General features: G+C 44.9%; 1 protein-coding gene across 1 annotated transcript in view; it reads left to right on the top strand.

Moving 5' to 3' along the window:
• The first annotated feature begins 5,538 nt into the window (after nucleotides 1-5,538).
• THEMIS (thymocyte selection associated) overlaps nucleotides 5,539-11,392 on the top strand; it is a 121,847-nt gene continuing 115,993 nt past the window's right edge. Inside the window, exon 1 of the mRNA XM_048844603.2 lies at nucleotides 5,539-5,783. Coding sequence (XP_048700560.1) covers nucleotides 5,693-5,783 — 91 coding nt within the window. The 5' untranslated portion in view covers nucleotides 5,539-5,692. The remainder of the gene's footprint in view (nucleotides 5,784-11,392) is intronic.

Below are 11,392 nucleotides of genomic sequence, written 5' to 3'. Positions count from 1 at the left end.
CCTGTAGTTGGGCCAGGAACCGGGGCCGTGGTTGGGGCCAGAACTGAAGCTGGGGGTGGGGGCAGAGTGGAGCTGGGGGCAGAGCAGAGCTGGGTGGCACTTCCCCCCTGACTCCTATGGGGGCTGGCCTGGGCCCTGCCACATCACTGCCCCCCACTCCCCGAATGTTCCTTGGCACGCCCCACAGTTTGGGGACCACTCATCTAGCCGGAAGAATCAAGGTTCCTTCGCCAGTAATTTGTGGTGATGAGGCTAAAGCACAGTTTGATGCACAGTTTGGAATGAGTGACTGTTTAGAGATGGCAAATAACTCTTTTCACGTTTCAGAGTGGTAGCCATGTAAGTCTGTATCAGCAAAAACAATGAGGAGTCCTTGTGGCACCTTGTAGACTCACACATTTATTTGGGCATAAACTTTTGTGGACTAGAGCCCACTTCATCAGATGCATGAAGTGGAAAATACAGGAGCAGGTATAAATACATGAAAAGGTGGGAGTTGCTCCTCTGCTCTGCTCATTCACCTGCACATCTACCAATGTGATATGTGCCAGCAATGCCCTTCTGCCAGGTACATTGGCCAAACCGGACAGTCTCTATGCAAAAGAATAAATGGACACAAATCTGACATCAGGAATTATAACATTCAAAAACCAGTAGGAGAACACTTCAGTCTCCCTGGTCACTCAATAACAGACCTAAAAGTTGCAATTCTTCAACAAAAAAACTTCAAAAACAGACTCCAACGTGAAGCTGCAGAACTGGAATTAATTTGCAAACTGGACACCATCACGTTAGACCTGAATAAAGACTGGGAGTGGTTGGGTCATTACAAAACCTAAACCTAATTTCCCCCCACTGTTACTCACATCATCTTGTCAAGTGTTTGAAATGGACCACTCTCATTACCACTTCAAAAGTTATTTTTCCTCCCTTGGTATCCTACTGTTAATTGAATTGTCTCGTTAGACTGACCTCACACTTGGTAAGGCAACTCCCATCTTTTCATGTATTTATTCGTGCTCCTGTATTTGCCACTCCGTGCATCTGATGAAGTGGGTTCTAGCCCATGAAAGCTTATGCCCAAATAAATTTGTTAGTGTCTAAGGTGCCACAAGGACTCCTCGTTGTCCTTTCACATTGCACCACACAGCAAGCTGAAAACAGCTCCCCTAGAGCTGTAGAGAGTACAGAAGGGCACCTCTACTTTACCACAATATGTGCTAGTAAGACTAGAATTCCTGTGCTAATACATGAACTGTGGGTGGCATTGCTGATTTGGATGAATGTAAACATATAATTTTTGTTATGGTAACTGACAGTTGTACAGTAAAAGCTTTGCTAGCTAACATGTTGGGGCAACGGAGGATGCCGGTTAATCGAAAATTCTGGTTAACTAAGAGTTATAACTTACCAACTGAATACCAATTTTCAAGGCATTAGAATACAGTAAAATGAATCGAGTATCAAATAGGATACGGGTACTCCCCAATCCCGTAGCAGAACTACACTGCAGGGTGGTTGCTTTCTTGAAGCACTCAGGTGTGTACAGCTAAAGTTTTCTATAGCGTAGGTTATCTTATGGTACTTCCGCTCACTATGGGCAGCGCATGGCGTCTCCCCAGATCACTGAAAATGCACTTAACACTAAAACTGTACTGAACATAATTTAATCTTTCGTCGATGATTCAGAAGGCACTTCAGGGTCTTGCATCATTATCAACCTCAATTATCATTGTTGATGTAGAAGGTGTAAGAGATTGGGCTGAATCTGTACTGACCCTATGACACACCCTGGAAGCTGCTTTTTTGAAAAAAATCCCTGCTATCAGCTTGCTTACTTGTTTTTTGCCTCTTTTTGCATAAAGGTAGAGTGCAGAATGGGCAACTGCAGAACCTCCTGGGCAGTGTACTCGTCCTGGTTACTAGATTGAAGATTTGTATTGGGAGATACCAGAACTGCCGGTTAATAGAGCTTTCCGGTTGATAAAGTGCCGGATAACACAGCTTTTACTGTATTTTGTTCCTGAGAGAAATGTACTTTATGCTTTACACATTGAGTTACTCAGATTTAAATGCCTTTTAAGCAATTTATAATTTTGCATAAATTGCTGTTAAGGTATTCATCATGGCGCTGCATTTCAGGAAATCTGCTCTACCGATGTCAGATGAAACTAAAAAGAAATTTAGATTAAAAAAAAAATCAAATGTAGAGCAATTTAGTGATGGTCAAAGGTGACCCTAAGGAATGAAACCTGCCAGTGAGCCACAGACCGAGTACAGCATGGACAAGTGAGGGGACGTTGCACAATGCTGCTGCAGCACCTCAGCTCTGACCTGGATTGACCCCGACCTCTAGGGGCAATGGAAGAATTCAGCCAACTTCCACACTCATTCGGTCCTCTGGAGACGATTGAATTTTATGAGCTCAATCCTGCCAGGGGCTGAGCACTCTGGCCTCGATCCAGCTAAATGCATGCTTAACATCTGAGCACACATAAATTCCCACTGAACTTGTTGGGACTACTCACAGGGAGGCAGCGTTGCCTAGTAGATAGAGCACTGGACTGGGATTCTGGGTACATGGGTTCTTTTCCCAGCTTGGCAACTGGCCTCCAGTGTGACCTTAAGCAAGTTACTTCCCCTCCCTATGCCTCAGTTCTCCATCTGTAAAATGGGGTAATGCTACCAACCTCCTTTGTAAAGAGCATTGAAATGGATGGATGAAAAACGTGCCATATTACAGGTTGGTGGTATTATTAGAAATACGTAGCGGGACTGGGACCAGATTGCTCAGCACCTTGTGAGATGGAGCCCTTTATTGTGTGTCTTTCTCACTGAACTGAAAGGTGTTTGGGAATGCAAATTATTTTTTTCCCCATGATTAATTATGTTTGCTTAATTTGTGTGTGTCTGTGTGTGTTGCTGGAAGGGAATGGGGGAAGGTCTTTTTATAAAGCTAGTAAATAATTGCCTGCATCTGTTTTCTAGGTAAGACAACAATAATAGCTGTCACTACTAGAACCAAAGTCCTATTTTTCATGCCTCTACCCTGCAGTGTTACCAGCTGCTAACGGTGATCTCTCCACCTGCTCACAAAACCATCTGCTGCATTCTGTTAAGCAACCCCTTACCCATCCCAGAATCAGATCCTCATTCCTTCACCCAGTGCCTGGTGCAGATACCCTGTCCCTAAAACTGGCTCCCATGCCCCTGTGATTTGGGGACACGAGCTGCAAACATTCCCCCTTTATAAGAGACAGCTCAGACATGTTATACACATAGAAAGCAATTTTAAAACGTCAGAAAAGCAAACGAATTAACCCCCACCCCCAGTACTGAAGCAGGTCACAATCATGCTCATCATCTGATGACATAGTGCAGTGCACCTGCACCTGTATTTCCCCTGAGTGGTCCAGCAAGGGCACCCACTCTCAGGCTTCCAGCTCCCCAGTCCTTCTCTCTTGGCTGGAGACAAACGTCTCTCCACCTTCTTTCAGAGGAACAGCCGTGTTAGTCTGTATTCGCAAAAAGAAAAGGAGGACTTGTGGCACCTTAGAGACGAACCAATTTATTTGAGCATGAGCTTTCGTGAGCTACAGCTCACTTCACGAAAGCTCATGCTCAAATAAATTGGTTCGTCTCTAAGGTGCCACAAGTCCTCCTTTTCTTTCTCCACCTTCTGACATGGGGGGATGTCCAGGCTGTACAGTTCCCTGCTTTCACCGTGTATTTCCCAGCAAAGACAGTCTGCCTAAGCCCACCTGCTTGCTTTCTCTTCAGAGAGTGATAGCTACAGATACAAGATAAAAAGCATTAGATAAAACAACTGAAAACCAGTTAAAGAGCCTACACACATGCTAGTAAACTTGCCAGACTCTCATCTGGGCTCTGGCAAGAGCAGGCTTTCAACACTCAGAACAAGTCCCCAGTCTTATGGGGCCTCAGTAGACCTGTCCTTCCAACCCTACCCTATGGACTGGGCCCCTCCATGGACCAGGGTCCTGTCCATTTGCTGGATCAGGACGAAGGCCCTGAGTCAGCCTAAACTCGGCTTTTTCTCCAAAAGTCTTTTCTTTGTTTCTGGGTCTCTGAAGTATCCACTTTGAACTAGTATATGCACCTCTCTTCAGGAGGCTTCTAAGGCTGATAATGGAGGACCTTTATTCTCCTCCTCCTCCCAACTAGGGAAGGTACCTGCAGGTCCACAACCCATAACTGCATCTTTAATAAGTGTACTCGAAAGGTTTTAATCTGAATTCAATGAGGTTTAGTTTAACTCAGTAAAGTTTATCTTAATCCCATAAAGTTCGTTCAGGATATTGTCAGTCTGTCACAATTAAAATAGTTAGCAGCCGTGTTAGTCTGTAGCCGCAAAAAAAACCAGGAGTACTTGTTGCACCTTAGAGACTAACACATTTTTTAGAGCATAAGCTTTCGTGGGCTCCAGCCCACTTCATCGGATGCATTGAATGGAACATATAGTAAGAAGATATATATATATATATATACATACAGAGAAGGTGGAATTTGCCATACAAACTGTAAGAGGCTAATTAATTAAAGTAGGTGGCAATCCACTCCCCCACCCATCTGATTACACAGCTAGCTTGCTGCTTTATCCTGACACCATATAGATACTTAGGGAAGAACCTGTTGTCACTGTAGAGTGTGAAACAGTGTAGCAAGGAAGAGCCCTAATCCTACCATTGACTCTATGATTTTATGGACTTTATGCCTTACCCTACGTGCACTGCTATTGAAATCGATGGCACTACTCACTGTTGTTACAGATAGCGGAGCCAAACTCATATATGAACAATGGCAAAGATTTTCAAAAGCGACTAGTGATTTTGGGTGCCCAATTTGAGACACCTTAAACCAGGCTGATTTTTCAGAAAGTGCGAGGCATCTACCCTCTGAAATCCAGGCCCTGTTAAGGTACGCCAAGTGAGAGCCCCAAAGTAACTAGTTGCTTTTGAAAATCTTGGCTATTCTGCATAACTAAATTCAACTGTCATGCACAGATCCAAAGAGGCCCATATTTTTGTCTGCACCTTCCTCACGACACCACAGGAACTCTCTAAAAGCAGCAAAAGCAAAAAAAAAAAACAGTTTCATTTTACATCTCCAGAGAGAGTTTGTGGTTTCTGAAAAGCACAAATGTAAAACTGTATTTTGTGCTCCAAAATAAATGTGATTTGTTTTTCCAGCTTCAGATATGTTTAACATTACACAAAATCCTTTCCATGTGGACAGATGACTAGTTAGTGCCTCAAGGTACCAAACCAAATAACTCCCTGTTTTAGGTTGAGTTCTGGAGAAAGACCTCCTCTTTCCTATTACATTTGGTACCAGCTGCAACCAACATAAGCAGCACTTCGTTTAGCCTAAATTGGCACATGCCCAAGCACTAGGCAGTATAAACTTAGCCGTGTCATTTGATGCCCATTCTTGTGGTATTGCTCAACCTACTCTTGCCCCCCACCACCCCTTGAGCTGCCACAGTGGGAGGAAGTGGCGATCATAGTAAAGAAGAGAAGCGCCTCCCTCACCTCTCCTCCCCACGCCTCCCTCCAGCAACAGAAAGTTTCTGAGAGAAGTCCCAGACTCGGTTCCTGTGAGTACCATGGCGGGCTTCCCAGAAGTTGCTGGCCTTTAGACACCAAATGCATGTGCTGCCTTAACACAGACCATGGCATCAAACCTGACAAAATTCATCCATTCCCTGGATCCAAGAACCCTCCCCAGGGTCCTCCAAATCCAGTCAGGCATCTACTTCCAAGGTGAGTTGCAGACTTTTCATGGGGTGGGGTTCATGGACTCTGTGCTGTTCCCTCACTCTAGAGAGAGGAGATGCTGGGGAACGGGGGGAGGATGGGGAAGGATGATAGCAGCTTGGACCTTTCCAGGGAAAGGAGACACCCCTATGAAAAGAGAAGTGAAGTTGTAGATGACTTTGGGAGGCTGGCTTGGCTAGGGGTACATTCAGTTACATGTAGGCATATAGGAGACGAGATTTGGAACAGGGCACTTAACACTCCTCCAGTCCTGGACCATTACTGGGAGTGCCATAAGTGCCAGGGTATACCTAATCCTGCCTCAGTGCAGGGGAATGCACCAGATGGCTTCTTGAGATCACTTCCAGTCCAACATTTCTGTGAGTGCTTAGCGCTAATATAAAGCCTTCAACCAAAGGATCTCAAGTCACTTCACAAAGGTTAATTGATTAAGCCTCACATCTCTCTTGTGAGATAGGCAAGTAATAATACCCCTTTTTATGCACCAGAGCACTGAGGCAGGGATTAAGAGGTAGGAGTGTGCCTCTCTTGAGGCAAGAAGAAGAAAAGCCACAAACGTGGTTCTGGACCTGTAGATCCTTTAGATGTGCTATGATATAAATGTATCATTGTGATTCTGACATTAACGTCATAGTGGTGATTTTTTGCTGGGTTTTCCCCAAGTATTTGTACTAGGTATTCATGGCATTCCTACTCTTGGGGCTTGTTACTCCACAAAATCCTGATGAAAGGACTGAACTAGCTCCCAAGGGCTTGCACTGGAAGGCAAAAGTCTCGACTGCATATTCTGCATTCATTGAGTGCATGGGCTCTCTTAGGGCTTGTCTACACTGGCAACGTTAAAGCACTGCCATGGCAGCATTTTAACGCGGCTTTGTAGTCATGGCACAGCGCTGGGAGAGACCTCCCAACGCTCTAAAACACCCACCTCCACGAGGGGCATAGCTACCAGCACTAAGAGCATGGCTACTGGTGCCCAGCGCCGGTGCACTGTCTATAATGGCTCGTTACATCGCTGAAACTTGCAACACTCAGGGGTGCGTTTTTTTCACACCCCTGAGCGAGAAAAGTGTAAAGCTGTAAAGTGCCAGTGTAGACAAGCCTTTGTCTGGAAATTCCATGAGATGAAGCAGTCAAGAATGTAACAAGTCAGAGAAGGGAATGCTTCCCTTCCCTTAGGGTTAAATTCACTGCAGCAGAGGTCCAGGAAAGTCCTTCACTCCACATCAGTCTGTCGTGTTGCAGTGCACAGGAGGGGGTGAGGGTGGAGTTGTCACAAACCCGTGTTATCTAGGAAGAAATCTCAGATATGCCGCAGTGGAAGAGGCTTTTGGGGAATCAGCTGGAGCAGGGGTTATAATATCTGTGCGTATGCAGATCCAAAAGCCCTAAAGTCCTGCAAAGGGTGGCAAGAGATTATATGAGCAGTGGCTGGGTAGAGACTGAGCTGCAGTCTCAGAGCCTGCCTGTTGGAGTCTGATGAATTCCAACCTACCAATATGCAAGAAGTTTCCTTATTGGAGGGGAGAAGAGGGAAGGGGTGAATTTCAACTTTAGGGCAAAAAGTTCAGTTATAATCATGGTCTATTGCATGGCATCTTCTCAAACGCTCCTATTTTGACTGATCTAAAACAAAAACACAAAAGTGCTTCCTCCACCTGACAGTTTATTGGGCCTAGAAAATGGCATTCTGGGAAATTAACTCACCTAAAAGTGTCAAAGTCTTCTAAAAATATTATTTTTTCACACTCTACTATAAAATATGACCCCATTCATTGGCAGCTAAAGCTCTGCATTGAAAAATCCTTTGTCTCTGGGCTGAGAACCTGTGACTCAAGTTCCACGCTAAGATTAATTAAAATCTTGAAAAGAGGGTTTCCATTTGAGCTGGAAAACCCAGCGGAGCGGAATCTGTAAATTGAAAGCAAAGCTCCTTAAGAGGAGGAAAGTGAGTAGTGGTGGCAACTATGTAATTCACTGGAAAATTAGCATGGTTCCTGCCTGGGCCTGCCCCTGGGGAAACCCACATGATGCGGGCTGAGGGCCATTCCATGAGGTTTTACCTTGTGGTCTTTCTAACCTCTTAGTCCCTCTGGGAGGAGAGTGTTATTAGCTGACAAGGCCACAGCCTCAAAACACCACAGACGCTGGGGAGCTGCAGAGAGTGGAAGCTGCTTCCCGACAGATGCAGAGATCTCTGCACACAAGACTAGACTTACGGTGCTGCTCTCTTTCTGGGCTCATGAACTGTGCTCCCATATTACCCAGAACTCTCCTCTCCAACAGCAGTGCAGGCGCAGAGTATAAGGAAATGCTGGGATTGGCAACACTCGCTTACATGCAGCTATCTCCTTCTTTTGGAAGAGATCACGGTGTAATAAGCAGGTGCTCCCTGACTTCTCCTTCCCACAACCCGACCCGTCTTCTGAAATACCCTGGAGCCCCCAAACTCTGGTGCTCAGGCAGGGATGACACCACAGGCTTGGAGGAAAATGGGCACCCATATTATAATAAGTGGACCTGATTCTGTAACATGCTCAGCTTCCTCAACTCCTCTGACTAAAATGGAAGTTCAGGGTGCTCTGCACCTTTAAGGTTTGAATTCACTGAATCAAAAGGTGGAAAAGACCCTCCTTGATCATCTAATCTAGTTCCTTGAAAGTGCAGGATTAATAAACTCCACTGCCCTTTTCACTTTCGAATACTCACTCCCCTCCATACCACATAGTGGAAGAGAGCCCACGGCCCAGCATGTCTATTATGCCTTATACTGCATTCTCTGAAGTGAGATGGCAGCCTTAAAGAGAGTCTGATATGTAATGGTTGTCGTACTGGTAAGCATGAGGGTAGACCACTGTATACAATGTGAATTTCCAAATGGACAACAGTTCTTTGGTTCCTCACTGGATTTTTGCCCCAGAAGTCCCCACGATCTCTCTTACTGCATTCAATTATACTAGTGATCACAGCATGGCTACTGTGGTAGATTATGGATTTATTACTAATGTTGCGAAGAACAAATGAGAGTGGGTATGTACAGATTTTAGTAGCTATGATCCTGTTGTGAAGGGGCAAGAGGCAGTTGAGTGCTGTTCAGCTTAGCTTTTCTGGGGCCTTTCATTTACTGTATTGTGGTTTTGAGGGATTCTTAGTACGTTATTCGTACTATAGCTAGAAAAAACTGATGGTCAGTAAAGGAGAGGATTCACTTCGGGCTTCTCTACATGCACTGTGCTGCAGCTGTGGGTGCTTTAGTGAAGATGCCACTACGCCAACGAGAGAGCTTCTGTCCGTGTCATGAATCCACCGCTGCGAGAAGCAGTAGCTGCGTCAATGGGAGAAGCTATACCAAGGATTAGATTGGTATAACTAGGTCACTCTGGAGTGTGGATTTTTCACACTCCTGAGCAACGCAGTTATATCGATGTAAGTTTGTAGTGTAGACCTGGCCTCAAAGAGTATGACAAGAAATCATGGGGAATATTTGAAATTCATCAACTGGGGGGAAAAATAAACCTATGAAGGAGAGTTTACAGCAGAGAGGAAAAATATTTCCAGCGGTTGGGTTTGTGTCACAGCAGCACCAGGTATATTGTCCAAAAAAGAATGTAGGATTTTCTGATGCCATTTTGAACAGCCATGTAGAATGAAATATGAAGTGAACAAGAATCATTTAAATCCAGTCCTGAGGGGTGTACTCAAAGATGTAGCAAAGGAAGGGGCAGATTGTGGCCATGAAGCCTTCCACTGCAGTGTGGAGGGGGTAATATGGAGACAACAGGGCTTGATTCTCCACTGTGCCTTTTGGAGCAGTGGATATGAAGTGCTGCTGAATAAGAATTCTCCGCTCACTCTCACTGGAGGTGGCATTCTCCATACACTTCAGCCAGCATGAAAGCACTGCACAAGTCTGGACCTGTGAATCAGCCCCAGTGTCCTTGAGGCAGACTCGATGCCCCTGGGAGTGCAGAGAGAGCAAATTGTTACTCCATCCTCTGTTACTCCATCCTCTGAGAGGATGAAGCAGGTGCTTCTTGCATGTGGGAAGCCTGTTTTACTGGCTGTTGCAGAGATAGAGGGCAGGGCAAGGACTGGGAATGCATTTGTCTCTGGCCAGAAGAGGCCATTTGGAAGAGGGAAGGCTCCCAGAGGCCTCTGCTTTACATTCCCACATAACACTGAGCACAATCTGGTCCCTAGCTTTTAGGCACAATCTTGCCAGATGGATATTTGCACAGGGCTGAGCATTAACAGTATGATCAGCCCTGTACAAAACTGAACATGAAAACAGCCCTTGCCTCAAACAGCTTTAGAATCACCACAGTCAGGCTTAATAACAACCCTTTGATGTTTCAAGTTGATTTCCATCCATCAAAACCAAGTATTTTACAAAAAAAAGGGGAAATATCTTTATCTCCAGTTTGGAGCTGGGAAAACGGAGGCTGGATCATACAGCGTACTTCAGTTCAGTGTTTGTGCTATCATACTTCACTGCCCTAGTCTTAACTTTCAGTGCTACAAACACTGGATAGTTGAACCACTGAAGGAAATGAGAACGAAGGAGTAAGCCAATTATAATAGCGAGCCAGAGGCTATTTAGACACAAATATCTTGGTGATCAGCATGGATGAGAAAGGAACTACAGGACAGTCTGAAATACATGGCTGTTTAATAGTTCATTTTAATATGTTATTAAAACAGTTGAACTACTGAAACTCCATTGGAAATTGATTTGATTTATTACATGTCTGTCTTTGAATATTTCAGTAAATATTGATGTTCAGTGAGCTATAATATGGCCATTGACTTTACTGATAGGATGGCAAGTAGGAGCTTTCACTTTTATGTTGAAAAATTATGTATGTTTTAATTTTGGTATAATTATTTTATTCATAATTGAATTTAATTTTTTGTGGGCTTAATTTAACCAATGTCAAGGCAGTAAAATGTGTCAGACTTTTATCCTGAAAAACATAGAGTTGTCCAGGATGGCTCCTTCCTATTTTTGATACCTAAACGTGCTCCCCAATGCACCCTTAACACGCAGTGATTCTTCAACAGTATATTGGCCTTCATCTTCCTCTAAGCGGGAGTGGGAATTTTGCAAGTTTTCTTCTAATTCTTCCATTTGTCTTTGGGCTGGATTTGCCCCCTGCTCCCTACGTGCACATGTCAGTGATGTGGGGTTTGGACTTCTCAAAACTGCAGATCTCTGGGGATTTGCCGGAGGAAAGTGACCACTTTATGGACACTCCTTGACTTCTCGCTATGACTGGCCCCAGGAACAACAGGTCTACTGCATGATCATGGTACCAGGGGCTCTCCTGATAATGGTTGCCCCCTGGAAACCTAGCAGGCGTAATTTATGCAGCTTTGCCCTATATATTTGCAGTGGGAAGAGGAATCCTGAGGGCCGGAAGTCTCATCCCCAGAGGCTTGGTTGGAACAGAATTGAGGGAGCACACCACAAATGTAACGCTACAAGTTCCACAGTCCCCTACAGCTGGGAACTGCAAGTGTAGGTTCCCTGCACTCTTGGAAGCTGTGGGGAAATGAAGTGTCTTGTGGGAGTTCCCCACACAGATACTGCACCT

Source organism: Caretta caretta, chromosome 3 (assembly GCF_965140235.1).
Source record: "Caretta caretta isolate rCarCar2 chromosome 3, rCarCar1.hap1, whole genome shotgun sequence".
NCBI lineage: Eukaryota > Metazoa > Chordata > Testudines > Cheloniidae > Caretta > Caretta caretta.
The sequence above is the reverse complement of the archived record's forward strand: the minus strand, read 5'-3'. Positions and strand labels throughout refer to the sequence as shown.